The sequence below is a fragment of the Neodiprion pinetum genome, chromosome 3, assembly GCF_021155775.2.
Source record: "Neodiprion pinetum isolate iyNeoPine1 chromosome 3, iyNeoPine1.2, whole genome shotgun sequence".
Taxonomy (NCBI): domain Eukaryota; kingdom Metazoa; phylum Arthropoda; class Insecta; order Hymenoptera; family Diprionidae; genus Neodiprion; species Neodiprion pinetum.
In genome coordinates, this window is record NC_060234.1 from 38,395,635 (window position 1) to 38,416,303 (window position 20,669).

General features: G+C 44.3%; 1 protein-coding gene across 7 annotated transcripts in view; it reads right to left on the reverse strand.

Annotated features, from left to right (window-relative positions):
• The window catches only part of TfAP-2 (transcription factor AP-2), a 205,845-nt gene that overhangs the window by 69,798 nt on the left and 115,378 nt on the right, over nucleotides 1-20,669 (reverse strand). For 2 of the 7 annotated variants that reach the window (XM_046619044.2, XM_046619043.2), the window contains exon 1: nucleotides 18,094-18,728. The exons of the other annotated variants lie outside the window; for them this stretch is intronic. In XM_046619044.2, coding sequence (XP_046475000.1) covers nucleotides 18,094-18,378 — 285 coding nt within the window. In that variant the 5' untranslated portion in view covers nucleotides 18,379-18,728. Of the gene's footprint in view, nucleotides 1-18,093; nucleotides 18,729-20,669 lie in introns of those variants that run through there. 7 annotated transcript variants of the gene reach the window in all.

Sequence of the window (20,669 nt, forward strand, 5' to 3'; positions counted from 1 at the left end):
GGTAACCAACGCAATGCGACGCAACGCAACGTAACGCAACGCAGCACCCTTGTCGTTTTACACCTGTAGGGGAGAATATTTGCTGGTCAACGATCCTCGTTGTTTCATCTTTCCTTCCGGATTTTTGTTTCAAGTCGTACTGCTGTATACTTGTTCGCTTTCCTCGACACCTTTCGCCCTTGATTGTTGCAGCTATATACACGTACACGCATCCTGTGGGTGCGTCTGCGGTTGCATTTTCAACGGCGTCTCGACTTGTCGCTGTAAGTACGCCGTGAAAGTGCTAAAGCTTGTCTACGAGCTTCATAGACGTCGCTGGCTCGTAAATGGGTCAATGTGGTGTCGTGTAATTTTTTTTTTTTCATCAATTTCGGCCATGAAAGATAAATTTATCCGCAAGTGGAAGTGATCACCGAGTAATTAAAGCTTGGACCACGCTGCGTGGAGGAGGAAAAAATTTGGCCGTTGCTGTGCAGACAAATTGGTGAAGAAAAATTTCTGGAATTCACATAATTGTACAATATCTACCAAAGAAGAAGAAAAATAAAATAAAATAAGTCACAGGCGTCCCTGACTTTATATAAAAGTAATTGGCTATAGATCGTTCAAGTAGTACAATGTCATCATTTCTCAAAACAAAACGTAACGGATATACTGTTTTACAGCACAATATTGAAAAACATAAAGATTTGTCGCAACATTTTAAGAAATTGGCGACAGCTTCGGGATCCGAATAATTTTCAAATAGGTCTTTTTCAAGTCCGAAAATCGTTCCGAAGAGTCGCTATAATTATTGTACACTGAATTGTTAAGGTGTTAACTCTTAGGATTGTTGTTGAGATGTTATTCGTCGAATAAAGATCGCATGTTCCGAAATACGGAACAACAGGGTCCGCTCGATAACTCGAAGGTGCCGCTGGTTACGCATGCCGGAATATCTGCAAGCCGAAGAAGCTGAGGAGGAAAAATAAAGTACAAAGAGAAGCCGGGGAGAGACGGACAGCTTTACGACGCAGACATACGGGACTGAGCCATCGGGACCGCAGTCATTCAAGACGAAGTTTTCTCCTCGATAACGGGGCCCTATATCAGCTGTCTCTCCTCTCGTTTCCTGGGCGGCAGCCCTCCTCGTAACCGCGAGAATCGAATCCCTGGGGAGAAAATTTTGTCCACCTTGGCGGATGGAAAAAGGCGGGTCCGAGTGAAGAATTTTGAATTTAAAAACTCGGGCCCACCGCCGATCGCTCCGGGGCCCGAGGGGCGTCGAGCCTTTGCCGGAACGTCTCGATGTAACGGGACTCGCGGCGTGTGGTTGATCAACGGCCCGCCGCGGTCCACACACGAAGAATTGGAGAGAAGCTGGAGGAGCCCTGGAGACGTGTGGAAACGGGACAAGAGGGGCGGCGGTGGTGGGAGGGGGATGGGGGGGGGAAAGGCCGGCGTTGTGGGTTTTGTTAACCCGGCATCCCGGCGTTATGCAATATTCCGCCGGCGTGCATCGGCGGCCGACGAAGCAAACGTCGGGGGTAAACTTTGCGGGGTGCGAGTCGAAAACCCCGCGAAACGGTGAACAGGTTTCGCGTGAACGGTGAACGGAGAACGGAGAACGATCAACGCGTACCGACACAATAAAGCCAATGAATTAATTACTAACGGTACACACACGTGATTACAGACGTCGTGGTGGCGCGAGATGTATCGAAGTAACATGATCAATAATACATTAGACGTACAGGTATAACATGCAACATGGGATATTATATCCCGTGTGTTACAGCGGCGCGTATATGGTTTAACTTTGAGGTTATTTATTAGGAGGATCGGAGGAGATATCTCTTATTCTGTGTAACGTATACAAGAGATACCAATTTATTATCCAAAGCCTAGCGTTTACGCTAGTATAATAACCATTAGACGTGAATAAAATTCTTTCGTTTCGAGACAAGTTACAACCGATTTATATCGCGTAACATACAACGCATTACAGCGAGAATGGTCGAAATTTACGTTGTACGTATACGGACGTCGTTTATTCGCTGGTATGAATGTGTTTTGTACACTTACGGTTAAACGTTATTGCTGAATTACGTGCAGAGACGGACGCACGACGCGTTGTAGGTACATGTATAATGAAAAGTCTTCTTGCATCGAGTATCGCCCGGAGATTCGCGAGAACTGACGAGCAAATTATCCCGCCTTATAGCAAGAAAAACGTTTCTCTTTCTTTTTCTTATTTCCTCTTTCTTATACACATCTCGTACGATTATCAAGCCGACTCTTGCACAGGTCGTTACAGTCTCTCGTGAGAAGCTGATCGAGGTGCGCATGATCTTTAACGGTTACCAGCAACGGGATAACATGCCAATGATGGAGTAAAAAAGATATACAAAAAAAAAAACCGCCGCAAAAAGAGACGAAAAAAGTCTCGGTATAATGCTTGTATAATATTATCGATATACCTACACGGGTTTCAAATATCGCCATTGTCTGATGAGGAGGACGAATGACGACGACGCTGTGATGAGCTTGATATTCGTATTATTATTATCATTATAGATGTGTACGGAATTTGTAATTGCATCGCGCGTGCGCGATCGGCGAGTCGAAACCAAAGGGTAGACGATAATTATCGAAATAAAAGCGGTGGTGGAAGATATGAGGAGATATAAAAATAGCGACGGTTTTATGATTTGAAAGATTAAGTGCTGAACAACCATGAACTTTTGCTCGCAGGCCGCGATATTCCTCTTCGATATTTATCCTTAAGAATAGCAGGCACAGAGACCTTTCTCATAAATTCAGATGCAATAGATAACAACTTCGGATGCGAGTACAACCCTCGGTCATACATCATACTCGGTCGTACGCCTCACTTGCATACGGAGTGCATGAACTCCGTGCAGCCGCGTTGCATGCACTTTGGTTGCACGTAATGTGCGGTCGCAAGGAGATTTACACGTCGCTCAATATTCCCCGGTAATTGTCCGTTAAAATCATCGCTGGAGGAGGAAATTGTCCTGGATGACAACCGTCGAGCCGAGACTACTCGTCGAGATGATATCGAAAATAATGAACCAATATCTGCGATGGGCGATATTCACTCAACGGAGTCGTAAATTTGCCAGTTGATAATCGAGTTGTAAATCAAGGGAACCTTAAAGAACAAGATGAAATAACAAGTGATCGTTTAAAATTACACACTACGGAAAAGATGAAAGCCGTTGTGAATGTCGCGGCAGACGACAAATGATTTGAACTCGTTCAAGTTTTATTGAATTCTGTCTTATCGTGTAAACACTCGTTGACTCCCAATTCATCGGGTGATTCTCATTGATTTCCAGTAATTTTTCATTCCTCCGGATGATTTTCGCTCATTTACATTGATTTCTAGCAATTTCCCGTGCTGCTATTGAACCCACAAGTCGCTTAAACTCGCCTAGCACGTTGGAAAATTATTGGAAATTGTTTTATTTCCAAGCGAATGGGGATTAATCTCTGATTGCACACGGGCTGATCACCGAATGAATGAACGAGTGCGAATACATGCGACACGTGGTAGCGATTGATCAACGCAACGAGAGTACAGCGGACTTTCTACATATTGGTATCGAATTATTCGGCCGAGTCCGTCGTCGATTGGCAAGGAAAGGTGTGCGATAATACCTACGCACTGACGGAGATCAAGATGAGCGGCAAAACCGCAGACGACGCGCATACAAGGCTGCACGGTATCGGTACATTCGTCCAAAGTTCGAGGCGGAGCTTTTTGACGGTGAAAATGCGCCGGCAGAACCGCAGCTGGATATAATAACGTCGGTGTGTAGGTGAAGTGCCTGGGTAATAACAAGGTATCTTTTGGGTCCTACCGCGGACCCACGGCGAAGCGAAACAATGCCCTCCTTCACGAACGAGTTTACCTTAATAAGGCCTGCGGGCGGGGGGTCGCCTCTCTGCTTATAAAACCTCTCCTTACTTCTATCATTTATAATACCGGTGCATATATATATATGTGTGTGTGTGTGCGTGTATAAATCACATATATAACGCTGATGTCGAAGAACATTGATGTGTTGAGGATTGTAGATAGATCGGGAGATACATCGAGTGCTGCCTGGCAGGCTCAGCATCAGGTTCAATTGCTGCACTCTTCGCGCAAAGATCACTCCACAGCTGTACCCGTTTCCAAGTATTTTTCATCAGAATTACTTTGACGCCGCTTTTGAATTTCAGTGATTTGAGTTGCGAATAATTATGATTGACGATGAGATTCAAAAGCCAGGGTTCATAAGATTCCGATCGACGGAGTTTTCATCGAAGATTCGACATTTTGACCATCACCGTTAGCATCGACGATTCCTGCCAACGAGATAAAAGTCTGACGTGAATATCGCGCGGCTATATAATCCGCTATGCAGGTTCTTACAATAATGTTAAATGCAACGTAGAGCGCATGTTGCGGTATGATTTGTGCACTACTCGGTGTTGTCTATAATATTATATATACATATGAGGGGTGGGGGGCGTGTGCGTTGTGTCGGAACCATACGTTAGTTGGATAAGAGAATTTTCTTTTTTTTTATCGTCAAACACGTGTATACGATCTCCGGAGGTCGATGCGACGGCGCAGCTATACGGATACACGCTTTGATATAGATCGATGTACAGATCGATACAATTCTCGGTACATATCGGAATATATCACAAAAGGTATGCGTGCCGAGCTCGGGGTTCGAGCGACGCCGTGTCGAGGTATTCGTACTCGTACGTGCAGCATGCATGAATATGCGGAGATACCTATGCTTTATCGGAGTATATTGCAAACCGATATTTACGCCGTTGCATCAGGGGATTTTTTATTTCTACGTCGGACACGCGGCCAGCTAATGCCGGACAATGCGGGAAATATGGAACCGGGGTTGACATAAACCAAAAGCGTCGTCTGTATCGGGATCTAACGATCTCTCTGCCTCTCCCTCTCCCTCTCCCTCTCCCCCTCTCTCTCTCTCTCTCTCTCCCCAAGTGTTTACCGCCGCCGCACGCACGCACAAGGATATTGTCCGATCTTAGATTGAGAATGGAGGCCGTTGTCCCCGCCGATCCTACCGATCGCGGATGAATGTCTCCCGACGCGACGTCGCGCTCTCTTCGGCTCTTTCCATCCGCCGACTACGAGCCCTGGACGCCAACCTGACATCCATAACGACGTGTCTTAGGCGCGTTTACACCGGTTCCTGGACGATTGGTTATCGGCGATATCGCGCCCCGGGAAAACCGGATTCTCTATTTGCCTGCGATCGAGTCGGACGTCGCATTCGAATCTCTGGACGTTGGCCTCAAGGGATGAAGAGTGCTTGTACTTCGATATCGGAGACGCCGTGGGGTACGAAATTCTAAGAATTCTCGGAATCGACGGTTTTGTTTCCGATAAACGAGATGATCGATCCTCGCGAAACTCTTACGCAGAGATTCCGAACCGAAACAAGGTTAAGGCAATTGAGATGATCTGGCATGTTTCTTTTCGTGAAATAAATCCATGGCAATCGGGAATTCTGGAAATTTGAAACTACACGTAACTCAAATCGTGTCGATTGCACCCCAATTATCCAGTTCTATTATCAGCGCAAGGGCTCATTGGACCAGCGAAGCTTGTGCACGACGCAGCAGCTGACGGACAAAATAGCACGATGATCATTGTGTAAAACCGAAGATCGATGATCGAGTATACAGTTAGGCAGTGGGATCGGTAGATCGCTGATCGGTCTACATGCTTGTAATCATTCTCGCTAGCGGTAAATCGATGATTTCATAAAGTCACGATCATTCCGCTCTCTCGGACGAACAACAAGAGTGTTTAGATGTATAACATTATTGCTGTTTCAGATCACATAGTTGTGAGTCGAACAAAGGTGAAGAAGAAGCTCGGCAACGAATCTTGATTAAAATAACACAATCGAGTGTTGCCGATTGGGACAAGTTTTTCCCGCGATCACCGACAACTTCGTTATTTTTCCACGTAAAGGGGACCTGATAAAAAGATGTTCGACCCAAATAAAAGCACGATACTCCGTTTCGAAGTGTATTAACGTACGTACATTCGTACGTGCAGTTAGATCGGCCGATTTTTCGATCACGCGATGTTGAAAAACCGTCTCCACCCGACCGTTCACGACGACCTAAAATCTTCGTAGAATTTCCGTGTGTGCAAGATAACACAGATCTGCGACATTATAGTCCCAGGGCGGGCAGCCGTAGGTATATCGGAATCGGTAACGGAGGCCCACGCCCTCACGGACACAGGCGTCCGACGACCGGCAGTCTCATGCATAAATACATGGAAAGCTAAATGTACATAAGTGCCGGGGGGTATAGGCCGACATCTGCAGGTGCCTCGGAGGCTTGCACGAACGCATAAATTTGCCAGCAACCGCGGGTTGGAGAGAATGCAGCAGCGGCAGCGGGACTCGGGAGAAATAAAATTAAAACTAATAAGAAGCGAAAGAGTAGAGGAATATAAATATGGCGGAGCAAAACGAAAAGAGTTTACCTTTTTTTTTTTTTTTTTTTTCTTATACTTTGGGTGGTAACTTCCGGTCGGAGAATTCTTGCAAAAAAAAAAAAAAAAAAGGCACGGCAGCGAAGGGAATGCGAACCCGCAGTCAAAATTCTTCGACGTTTATCTTCGCGTCGAACGAATTTTGTACGTAAACGTACGCAACACATGTTAATGTATACGCACATGAATATTGAGCGTTAGAACGACATGTTTAAATAAATCATCGGCCGTGCGTTGATCTCCGCTCAACGCTGTTTAATTTATGAGCGATTCCTCGTTTTTGTTTCTTCATTTTCCTTTTCTTGTTTTTTTTTTTTTATCTTTTTTTTTTCTTCTTCTTTTATTCTACTCCTCCAAGAGTTGGGTATAGACATAACGTACGCGCCGAGCGAGGTAAACAAATATTTTCTTGACGAATTTCTACAAGCACTAGAGTTCACGACTCTTGTTAAACGAGCAATTTACCGGTTCGTCGTTACCTAGCGCGTTTATACGAGGCGATGATGATAACATCGGGTTTTCGGTTATTGTGCACTTGAGGCCGCTCACCGGGAGGGATTTGAGGAAAGAAAAACCTTCTTTTTTTTCCTCTCCGAATCGGGCATTAAAAAAAAAACAGTTATAATATAACGACTATACGCGCGATGATGCATGATTCATAAAAATTGTACGCGTTATTACACCGCGGCGTATGATTGCATATAATACATAATATAAATGTAGACGTAATATTAATACGTTGAAAAGTAAGATTTGTCGCTTAATCGCGTTGCGTTTTTACACGCGAGCTGTATAATATAAGCGTACAAGCACACGTACACCTATACTCGGCGTGACTGCAGCCATAGAACCGCGGAGAATAGCCGCGGTGTCGAAATACTTTCCCAGAATAAACTTGTTAGAAATTCACCTGAGTTTCGAAAATATATTTTCGTATTTTCCAATATCCCGACACATCGTACATGCGAGGAATATAATTAACCGTCGGTTATCCAGCCTAATGAGTTTTTGATAGTTTTCACCGAGATAAGGGATCAAGCCTGCGCGTACGAACGACGATGTCTACCTGTCAGGTTTCTATACAAAAATTTTCATAAGCTCGCGGAAAGATTCAATGGAAAATTGACGCGTAAATTTCATTTATTTCATTACAACCGACTGCGCGTGTGCGTGAATAGAGGAGGAATTTCATGTGTAAGGGCATGGCAGCCGGCATATGACGTACGTTACGTCGAGTGTATACCTGTAACTTGTTTATAGGTATAGGTATGCCGTACGCCTGCGCATTCATCAGCGCTCACTTTCTACAAGCAACAAAGTAACAATAATAGATGATTTTCACAGAGTCGCTTATTACCGGTTATTACCTGTACATATGGCTTCGGAAATACACGCGCACTACACAGCAACAGTTTCTCTATTGCATTACCTGCACATTTTATTGCATGCAATTAGCCATAAGTTAGGAGCGTTATTTAAATTCTGTTGTAAATACACGTTTCGTCTGCTTGTCTTGCTTGAAACAATTACAACGTACATCGACTCGCAGCTGATTGATTGACAGTTGCAGGAAGAAATCTTATGGTGTTGACTAACCTAGATCGTGTTTTTGAGTCAAATTGGGATTGGAATTCCGTATTCTCTACATTCCGCGAGGTGATACTGTTTTGACACATTTTCTTGTCCTAAATTTTCGTTTTTTTTTTTTTTCACCCGTTTTGTATTCTCCATGTTCGTGTTAATTGTTTTTCAACTCCCCGGTATCCATTACGAGAAAACGTCCGACTCTTGACGGGGAGGGGGGGGGGGGGGGGTTAAAAAGTAATTTAGACCCCACGAAATTTTCTAATTACCATGTAAATTGACCTCGGCGTAAGGCTGTCGCGTTAGAAATCCGTCTTCATAATTTTGCCCGTGAACGATCGTTTCCATACACTGTAAGAGTTCAAAAACCGCGCTGCTACTAGCAGTATAAATCCATAACTCGACTGTATATAATACCGATGAAATACAATTCTATACCACAGGTGAGTAAAAATGTGGGGAAAAATGATTTCGCGCAAAAAGCCAATAGTACGTTTAATGGGTATTGTAATTGTGTATAGTTCTGGCGTTGCGGCTGCAGGCTGCAAGCTGCAAGCAGCAGCAGCGGCAGCGCTTTATGTTCCTTTGCTTGTGGCAAGATGCTGGGGCCTCAGCGTATATTGGCAATAGGAGAATACGAGCGGATTGCAGGAGGGAATAAAATCTAATCGGTATGAGAGTTCGACTTCCGGTTATTTTATGGGGTAAAAACGTCAAGCTCGTAAATATACTTTAAAAGGCACAAGAGCCATGCCATTTGCCCGTATATTATAGACTCACTCATACATTTGTATATTTCAACCTCTGCAAGTGCGCAATATTATACCTATATGGCATATGTATTGTATGTGTATATAAATATATATATAAATATATATAAATAGATATATATAAATATATATATATATATATATTGCGGGCCTAATTTAACGTTCGGTAAATACCCGGTTGCAGTTCCGTGCCCCGAGCTTTTTGCTTTCCACATTGTGTACAGAAACGGTGTGCTATTACGAGAATTATTAGTGTAGCTGTAACAATAATTACAATGCGATGCGTTACGACTGTCGGGGAAAAGGGTAACGAAAAAATGAAAAAAAAAAGACGAAGAAGTAGAAGAAAAACATCAGAAGCTATTCAATAACAGTTGCGGGATTTAAGACCATGCACTAAAATTTTCGCTGAGCGCGAAATCGCCGCGCATAGATCAGCGTCGAGCACCTGCAGTTTTTCGCACTGACACATTTCTAGTTATGTTTACACATAATACATAAATGTATGTATATACATATCGCAAATACGTAAATTCCGGTATAACGTGTATGGACGTAATTAATGACACGCGTCTAGAAGGATTTATCTCAATGCGTAAAATCGGTTTATGACGTATGTAAAAAGCGCAATTTCACAGAGTCTTTGGTCTGGCCGCCGCCTTTATACCAGAAAACCGTTAAGCGCGTCACGTACGTGTAACGTAACTAATTTTAATCCTGACAAGTGTCATGCGCGTTTCCCGGGTCACTTCAATACCACCGTAGACAAGCCTCGCCACTTTTTCTATGGGGATGCAGTCTTCGATAAGTGTGTGTATAATTTGTTTCGACTCTTGTCGACAAGCGTTAGTCATCGTGGCTGGGTGTTTTTCCGTTGATTCGCCAGAAACAAACAGAAATTTATTATTAACTAGAACTCGGTTGATGATTTTTCATCTCGAATCGATTTATAACGGTGAAAAATCTGGTATTGATAAAATCATTCGATTTCACTGATCTGCTATGAGTCATTATTTGTTCAGAAGATAATTCTTCAAAATCCGACAAAGACGATATTTTTTTTTATCACTTTGGTATCATTGAATATTCAATTTTTCATCAAGAAATACAGAAATATTGAATTGGCTACTGAGAGAAAAAGAAAAAAATCTCGATTGGTGATTTTGTAAGAAGCAGTGTTTCCAACTGTCCGTTAAATTGGCCCCGGTTTTGCAATACGAATTCAAATTCTATTGTAAAAATTCATCACTAAACGATCTCGTAAAAGAATAATCAAAAAAGTATAGATATTCAAGCGTACAACCTCCTGAATACGCTTGCAGCGAGGTGTTTCCTTGAAATTGTGTGAATTAATTTTTCCGCAAACAACTGTGCGCATATTCTCGGGTCTTTGACCGCTGGCTGTAGCTGCGCTAGCAATAATCGCAGCAGAAAAAACACCCGGATATATTATATTATCATAATGTGGGTGCATAAAGCCGCGAGATATCCGCTCACTGGCACGTTTATCCAAATTTCAAGAGTCATGGAGCCGCCTAATCTCCGTATAAATAAATAAATAAATAAATAAATAAAGAAATCTATAAATATATAAAGGCATACATGTAAATGTATACGTACATGGATAAGAGGAAGTGCAGCTCGAGGGTGAGAGAAGGCGATGGTATCGTTGAGGCGAACTTTGCGTTGGATTCCGGAGGCAGATACGAACGCGGGGATACGTAAGAGGGGATCCCTTGCAACACCTGATACATGCAATTATTCGTATACGTGCCCGTGATTCGAACACGAAAGGATAACTGCGCGGGATCGCCTACAGGATGAAACAACGCCCCGAGGAGACGTGGCGTGAAAAAGCAGCGCACAGCCATGGATCGTGTCATGCAGTTAGAAAAGCATCGTAGAAAGCGGAAAGTGCACGGTGCAGTTGCTGATTTTAATGCCACGCTCGTACAATCTCGTGGGTGTGACGTCCTGGCGAAACGCCCACTATTCCTATCGATCCGAGCATGTGTTGCCATAATCGCGGAATGCACCGTATAACGACGCGCTTCTGATTGTCGGTCGGAAATGGGAAAGAAATTCTTTGATGTTACTTTTCTGGAAATCTGCAGGAGCGTTATAGCCTTATTTTCTTCAATATTCAATCGGGAACCATTTTTTTATTTTCCCACCAGAATAACCGATGTTCACTAATCGTTGCAGCGGATAAGAGGCTAAACGACTCAACCTTACAATTAGATTCTATTTGCAGGTCGACACTGCCGACGGTGAAATATCAAGCAATCGCCAAAATCACGTCAATTCTTTTACAAAATTCTTGATGCTGAAACGATCTTTCGAAGTACTATAATAAAAAAATTTAGGGGAAGATAAAAATTACGTGTTTCAAATCCGCAGAATCGTTGGAAATACCGTGAAATTATTTCCAACTCCTGTGAACCGTTTTCACAAATTCTAATATTCGGTTTGAACCGAAGACGTGAAATCAGGCGATCTATTACCGCACGGTGTAACTATTTATTTACAGAAATTTTTATGCCCGTAATATGCAGTGTGAACCGGCCCCGATGTAGAAGCGCGAAAAAAAAAAAGAAGAAGAAAACACTGAAAAAATAACGCGAAGGATCATTCAATTAGGAGCAGGGAGAAAAAGGAATCAAGGCACGATTTAGCACCAGCCAAATCGAATACTCCGATCTTTTTTCCCGATTTTCAGCTTCTCTCAGGTTAAGCCGATCCTTCACTTTCCGCTAATTCGTTCGTTCTTCCCTATAATTTGGTACTCTCCTGTGCTTTTTGGCGTTGTTTTTTATACATATACACACGTACATAATTAGAGCTCATGTAACAACGTGGGATAATGCGCGCAAGAATAATCGGACAGAAGCCGAGGCACGCTCCATTTTAATTACCGTAATTAGAGGCGAAGATGCAGGCTTATTACGCGCTCGAAAGTATAAGCATTGTCTTCAATTACCACCGCGATCGTAATAAGGCGGCTCGATTCTCATCGATCGCAAAAATTGAGCGTGTATAACACAGGTCACGGGTGCCAAGCAGGTGTGTGTATATACAATATATATATATATATATATATATACGTACATAACATATAAGGTGGTACGTATAAAATCTTCAGGTAAAATTCATAACGAGGTAAATCGCAAGATAGGCGCAGCGATATGCGGATCAGTTACTTAGCAATGCGATATGATTTGTAGCACGAATACCCGTTAATAGAGACGCGATTAAAAGCTTCGTTACGACGAATGAGTCGGTGGTTTTCCTCCTGCAGGTTTATTGCAGTACACAACATAGTAACATCGTTTATCTATTTCATTACTGACAGGGAATTGAAAATTATTTTATAGATTGAAAAACGATTGAGAAAGTTCACGTGCCCGTTCGACGTTCTCCAATGCATCTGCAGCTTCCCGGGTTTGAACCGGCGTAAGAGTTAGAAAAAAAGAAATAAAAAAAAAAATAGCGAAAAGAAAACCACTCGTCCGATAGAAAAGCTCCGACTTCATTAGCCGTAAATCGTACGTATTAACGACACGTACCTACGGCTCTTTGATATTTGAAACCGACTGAAAGTTTATACATATACTCGGTAGGCAATTAACGTTTGATAAAGAGATATTATTCGTCCTTTAAGATAACGTCGCGTTGATTATTGTTTTATAATATATGTACCTATGATCGATCCTGAATCCTTCGCGCTACGGAATCCAATTCTTTGAACTGAAAGCTTGCCACGGAAATCCATCGATCCAGCGGCCGTCCGACAAATTGTTATACTAAATCCTGCTGCTCTTCCAGCAATTGTTGGCCATTAAACTTTCCTTACTGCACCGGAATGGTTCGTCTGCTATACTTTGCCGAGATTCTATCGAATGCACGAAGAAGAAGGCGTAATTCCCTCTCCGCCCGAACCCGGGATGCATTATCGGTGCACGCCGCATTAGCATTGCATGATCCCGACGATAATATCTCACCGTATTGGTTTCATGCAGGCGCACGCGCAAACCGCATCCCCTCGAATCGCTGCTGATATATTCAGACGGTGAAATTATCGCAACAATTTTCACTCACGTTATTCACACCCGTTCGGCCGACTCTGCGTTGATGGTCGGATTTCGATCCCGAATTTTTCCTTTCGATGAGGCTCGTTTTAAAAATTTTAAGATACGTAAAGAACAGGCTTAAATCATACACTTGATTTTCACAATTGAAAAATGAAATTTCATAATCTCGCAGCGACCGATTTTTTGCACAAACTTTAATGACCGTTATTTATTTCATATTTTTCGTCGACGGTATTGGATTCATGATTAAAAAAATCGATTAAATTGATCCTTGAATAATTTATTTAACATCACATTATTGTTTGGATTGTACCTGTACTTTTCTATCGCTAAGCTTCTCTTGTTCCTTCTTCGGCGTGGTTAAATCGATAATTCAATCAATGGATCGTAATATCGAGCTCAAGAGACGTGGGCTTCTCGTGGGCGTGGTAATATTTGGTACAGAACGCGAAACGGCGTGACATTTACAAGACACGTTTTTACTCGTCGCACATACCCATAATACATAGCGAATATTCGAAGGGAGAGAAGGATCGAACGCGCGATACGTTAAACACTGAATCATCAAATCGGCTGCAGAGATAATCATAATTAAGCAGGGCGACCGGTCGTTGCATAATTTCGGTACTTCGATCTGTGCTTGATACAAGTCGCTCAATTCACACCGAAACATGATAGTTCTTGAATATATTCTATACACTATCCGTTTGTAAAATAACGGAAAATTTGGCTCGATACCAGATGTCGAAAGCTTAATTAGCCGCATGGTAAAAAAAGATGTTTTCAAATATTCGAGCTTATATCACAATCCTCGAATAAATAAATGTGGTAAATCAGTTTTTTTTTTTTCTTTTACTTTCCCTTTGTTTCTTTTACGAATTATACGACCGTATTGAAGAAAAACTGTGTAATTCCTCTTCTTTGAAAGACGCCGATTAATTTCGCCGACTCGCAAAGGTGCACGAGGTATACGTACAACCGCTCGAATAATCCGGCGAATCGTCTCGTGACGAAAGTTAATCTTCCCGGTTCTTTTATGCCGGCATATACATGCATAAACGCGTACACACAGAAGCTGTATTTGCAATTACAGGTATGCACGCGAGTTTACCGGCCTCGCTCATATATCCGCTCGACACGATTGGCTCTGATGCTGTACAATTACAATACGGATTTTAAATTAAAAAATTTCCGACGCTAGTATACGTTATGTGTGATGTAGAAGTCGTTTTGCACTCCACGGATTTAATTCCTCTTTTTGGCGAGACGAGAACTGCAATTCATTATTTACTCGGAACACTTGATTTTGCCGAGCAAAGCGAAGCGCGAGTCGGAGCCGAAGAAGGTAATTGCTCCTTCTGAACGAGCCGCATGCAAGCGTACAATATAAGACGAGATTCTTGTTAATTTGCGGAGAATAAAAGGATACCCGAAATCAGCGTCACCAGCTGCGATGTTTGAAACTGGAAAAAAATTTGAATCAAAATGGAAAAAATAAAAAATAACAAGAGACAGAGAACAATAAAACAGGAATCCCGAAGGCCTCATCCTTCGGATAATTGATAGATCCTCCCGAATCTGCAGAGAGCGAAAGTTGCGCCCGCGTCAAAAACGACGATCCGAACGAGTCGTATAACGAATAATTATACGGCGGTATAAGAATAATTGTTTCGTGCCGGGCGGATGAAATTATTGCTCGTCGATGTCCGAGGTATTTGTATGGATTCGAAGAGCCGAATACCAACGGTGTTTGCAGCCGGATGTTCGCGAATGATTTGCGTCTTGCGCCGAAGCGAATTACGCCTTCTGCAGCCGATGTTACGTCAATACTGCGTCAAGAACAACGGGACGGTAAAATTAATTTCGCGAAGACGCGAAGTGCGCAACAAAGTAGGTGGGTAAGTGCACGTATGTACGTACACGCAGCATCGACTCGCTCGTCCAGAGCCAGCATCTGCATCGTTTCTCCGCGGCAGATCGTGAACGCGGCTATAGACGCGCTTCACTGGGTCAGTTCGAGCGAATCATCGGAGAGGTATGCGCTAACTGCTTGGGCTGGCTCATGATGGCTGCAGCACAAGCCAAGGTGCCATGAGCTTGGACCAACAAGCGGCAATACATCACTTCGTAACACGTACGAATTTCGCACCGCCTGTATCATTATCTAAAACGCCGCGAAATGGTGATTAATCTTGACCCTTTCAATCTCACCTCACAACGTGTACCTATAATATATATTATATTATATTATAATGCGTGAAAGCTACCGCTGCACGGTATACCAAATTTTACAATTCAGCCAAAACCGAAAAAATTAAATTTTTTTTTCGGGAAAGTTACGTCTAAAAATCTACAAGGTGACTTAAATTATGGGAAGAATCGACGCGTGTTTCGTCGTACAGATTACAGGAATTTGTCGGGTTATACCAACGAATTCCGTCATATATTTTATCGCCTACAAGGCAATAGAAACTATGTTAATGACTGTGCAGTTACAAATTCGTCGTTGGTTACATATACATATAATTATACACTTTCACCCGGGCGTATATTTCTGTATCTATAAACTATAACCTAGGCATATATTTCTAACGCAACGACTCTCCACCTCTCGGCATCAAGTTCGAGAAATTGACTTTTAAATTAAACCAAACACCAATAGGATCCAACAACGGCATAAATTTCGTCCTGCCGAACAGTGTCCGCAATCACTCGACGCGTGGATCCAAGTGTGCGATAACTGTACGTACATATGCCTACCCATAAATACATATGTACACGTATACAACCTGCGTGTGTACATAGGAACGCGTGAGCACACGTTTGTGACGTCACACCGCCGATGCAGATAGAAACGTAATGCACGAAGTTCGAGCGCGTGCGTGCCTTGAGAACTTGTGTAAGTCCCGACGCCCATAAGCACCTGCGTACACACTCCTTATTATTACGGTGGTGGGCATAAGCACCTTCCACGGCCCTTGTGCCACCTCCTCTGTGTACCCGCAATTCACACAAACTTGACCTTGCCAGGTTACCGATGACACTGCAACGGTGCACTCGGCCGCAGGATAGAAGAACCGCCCTGCAAGGATAACACCTGATCCTTGCAGTAGCGGCGAACCGACTGATACTTGAATACGTTCGCGATAGCGATATTTCACAGCCGGGTTAGAAATAAAAAAAAAATGAATAAAAAATAAATCACGAAGATTCGGTATTTTGCCAGCTCTTCGCGTTCGTTGGTGCAAATCCGTAGTGTGAGCAGAATTGTAATTAAAAATCATAGCTGCACGCGCTTTTAATCCTATGAAATATTTCTTTTGGGAATTTTATTGGAATTGAACGTATAGGCGCGAAGCTGTTAGAGAATATTGAAAAATATACGTACACGCTATACAAGATGTATCTGTTGAGAAGAATTATTGTGGGATTCTTGATTTGAAAGATGTGCATACTTTAAACCCGGGATTATATTATCACGCGGTGCAATAATTTAGCGTGACATAAGAAGCGTTTGACGTTTTAACGATTTAATAACGTGTGTATAATTCAAGTGTAGACGACGAGATATCGAAGAGATTTTAATGCGAATAAGAATGAATGTGTATATATTTAATAACGTGTATATAATTCAAGTATGGAGGACTATCTCGAAGAGATTTTAATGCGAATTAGAATATATGCGTACGTGCAACGTATTATGCATAAAAATGGGAAAAAAAATAATTAGTAAAGTTGGGAGAGAAAAAACTAACTTAAAAAAAAAAAAATATGTATATAAAGAATTGAGAGAACCTGTTAACCGACGTTAGAACATGTGTGTAAATGAAATGGAAATAAATATAAAATAAAGAAGCGCGATGCCGGCGGATAGTAAACACGTTGCCGTAACGCCCGAAGGTGCTCTGCAGCAGCAGCAGCAGCAGCAGCAGTGAGTCAAACCCCGAGGGTTACTGGGAAACCCTCTGTGTGCCGAGAGAGACGGAGGCGAAAAGATATCGAGTAGAGGGAGAGAACGAGGCGGAGGTAAGAAGAAGGATGTAAAACAAAGAAAAAGGAAAAAAACAAACATACAGAAAGAAAGGAGGAGATAAAAAAGGGAAAGAGAGAGAAAAGAAAAAGACAGAGACGGAGACTCGCGCGCTGCAAGATCAGCTAGCCCAAGGCGAGATGTGTCTCCTCCTCATCTTCTCAAAGCCGCTGCTGAAAGCGAAGGTTCGAAACGGGTTTCCAATATTCTAAGAAGCTTAGAAACAACGATTCAAAAGTCATTGCCACCGCGCGAACGAGTTATCATCGTCGTCATCCTCCTTCCGTGGTCCCATTAAACTGACGTGTATGTACACGTATATACGTACACAGATGTATAACGTATATGTACGTATAGCACACCTGACCATCCACATCCAGCATTGAGAGAATCGGAAGGTCTCGTTTCGAATTTTCATCCTCGCGATACCCCGGAGGCGAAGAGGATCTTCCGCGTCGTAAAGAGCATGGCAGCGGCAGCTGCGTTCAAGATAATATATAAGCATGATCGTATAAAATACATAAGAAAAAAAAAAAAAAAAAAAAAAAAAAAACAAGAATGTCAATGCCCTGCGATAAAAATACCTGAGAGATTTCGTATGAAGATGACGACGCCGTGCGACAGCTCTGCGCGAACATCATCGGCGTAAGGTATACCATACATAGATATATATATATATATATATATACGTACGGTACGCGTACACGATAATACGAGGAGGATATCGCGTGGGAGAAAATACCTGTTTTTTCATCGTTTTCTTCCTATTTTACAACAGGCCGGTAACTCGAAACTGTACATACGTATACACACGTAGGTAGAAACAGAATGCGCCTGTTTACACGAGCGTGGTAACAGGCTTCTTCGAGGTGTGCGCAAGTTCGAAATTACGTAACTTACGTATCCGAGGCCCGCGAACAACCCGCGAATCAGGTTGTTCGCTGGATAATCAAAAGTCATCGTCGAGCTTCCCGCGGACTGGAGGAAGGATAAATGCGGATACGGATTGAAATTTCGTTTCTCAATTTTGTACAGGTATAAGAGACTCGTTGGTCTGGGACTTACGTCATCGGCCTCGGTCTGCAATTCGTCCTCGGTATTGTCGCCCAAAACGAAACCGACGTCGTTGTTGTTGCTGGTCAGGGACGGCAGCTTCCGTGGACTGAGTTCATCCCCGTCGGTGTCCCGCTTCCGTTTTACGTCCCGGGTGTCGTTCAGCCTCGACTCGTGCTCCTCGAGCATGTCGGTGGTGACCATCAGCTCCGACCCGACGCTCGTCGGCGAGGCGACCTCCTCGAGAGAAGAAGCCGTCGTCCCGTTGTCGGCCTCGCCGCCCTCCAGGCTCGACATCCCGAGCCGAAGATTTCCCCGCGGGATTCGAATTTTGGCGGTGTTTCCCGATTTCGGTAGAAGAGGCCCGTTTTTCCCCCCTGGACACTCTGTGTCCGGATGCTCGACGGAGCGACGATCTTACCTTGCGCCGCTCTCGCGATATCGATCGGCCGGTATTTCAGCAAGCATGATCACAATCGGCGAATAGAGAGACGATATCTCATCAGCTCCGTGGAGGTTCGAACGAAAACCGGTAATTAGACGCCTCGTACGGACGCCTTTGAAAGGTCATATTTATTTTTACACCGTGTACAAGGATAAGAAGAACCACGTACACGGAGTAAGATTCTTTCCTCCGGGCTCTCCCTCCCTTCTTCCGGCGTCGATCGCCCCCCCCCCCCCCTCCCCGCCCCACCCCCCCTTCCTTGCCGCTGGGACCAGCCTAGACTCCGCGATTAAAAGAATCCTGATTGTAAGTGCGTGTAGCGGGCAGCCGGCATGGACGACAGTGTGACCGATATCGATGCCGAGCAAACCTGTCTAATCAGTCACGTGTCTACCTGGTGCAGGGGTATATGTATATCGAGGGATATCGGCTACCGTGTGTTCTCCGCGACGGTGCAGCAGATCTGGACCGATTTCACTGCGCCGGTGCCTGAATAGTCTCCGTTGAATATCTCGACGTCATTTTCATGCATCGTACGTGTCGTTTATTATTATTACCGTACGTATTAATAACCACTGTTCACTCTTCTCGTTTTTTCATAGTTTTTTTTATTCTCTCTTTATGCGGATAACGTGCTTTTGACACCGGCTTACCGATCTTCGAAACAACGAGAACGCGACGGAGTATCGCGATTCACAGAAAACACACCAGGAGTAACTTGAAAATTGTCGGCACTTCAAATCGAACGCGAGGTCATCCCGAATTAAGGTACGATCGGAGTTGAAGTTCGAAAGTGATCGGTAGACAGGCGACGGAGATCGTGTCACGATTGTTTGAGAAATCCGTCAATCGTACCGATCGCGATGTTCTATCGTTACAGGCCGAATCAATTTTCACGTTACAGTTTCAAATCGTAAAACGTACCTGAATCCTCGTTACCTTCGTCCATCGCATCGCGGTTGCACGGCCAATAATCCAATGACACATAAATCATCCGTCGACATCGGAATCAATGCTCAGGATTCACACAACAAGAACATCACCTGCTGTACATAGTCCGTAACCGAGATCGATGAATTTCGTTGAGATTGGCGATGAATTTTCGCTAAATCTGACGTCCAGTCACTTTTTGATTCCAGTAATCCGGAAACCATGAGTTGTGCAAAAAAATGGTCCACCGCAAGGCGGCACCGACTGTCAATCCGTAAGCGCGAGACGCGGCGATCAGGTTGAAAACAACACGAAACTGGGGGTGGGCGACTTCCGGGTGCCGGCGGCGCTCGACGAGCACGTGGCGCGATAGGGGGGGTTTCGGAAAACTCCCGGGAAATCCCCCGGGGGGTCGGCGCACGCGTCTTGGCGAGAGACTCGACGTTGCCGATGGCGATGACGATGGCGGCGGTTCTCAGGCGGTGGGTGCGACGGTGACGGTGACGGTCGTCAGGACACGTTCGTGGCGCGGGCGCCCTCGAGAATATGGCTAGAGGCTAAAAGACGCGAAGAAACAAGTGGCGCCGCCCGCGGCAGGAGGGGGGAGCCGATCGGCCGAGGAGCAAGTGGTGGACCTCCCCCCGCGGCACCTGCCGATCCCCCTCTCTCCTCTTTCCCTTCCTCTTCGAATCCCTCCCGACGCCCGCTCTTCCTCTGGACCACGGCTCGAACATCATCACCTGGACGTCGTCTCCTCTCCTCTCCGCTCCTCTCCTCTCCTCTCCTCTCCTCTCATCTCCTCTGCCGCCCCGATTCTCCCGTTTCCTCCTCGTCTCTCGCCCGTCGCTTCCATACGCCCCGTCTTTTTCCTCTCTTCTTGGAGAACATGTCTTTCTCGTTCTGGCTCACGCCGAGTTCTTATAACCAGAGAACGTGTGGTTCACCTACACGAGCGTCTCTCTCTCTCTCTCTCTCTCTCTCGTTGTCGCTGCACGTACAAGCTTCGGTTCTTGGTCATGACGTACACCTGGATTCGTGTGTGTGTGCGCGAGCGCTTGTGCGTGCTCAGGTACCGCCGTGCGGGTTCCCTACCTTGGTGTTTGACTAGACAGCGCCTTGCCGTCTTCTGTCTCATTCTAATTGCCTTTGCTCGGTATCGCGTGTGTCTCTTGTAAGTATGTATATACGCATATACACAGCCTTCGGAGATCAC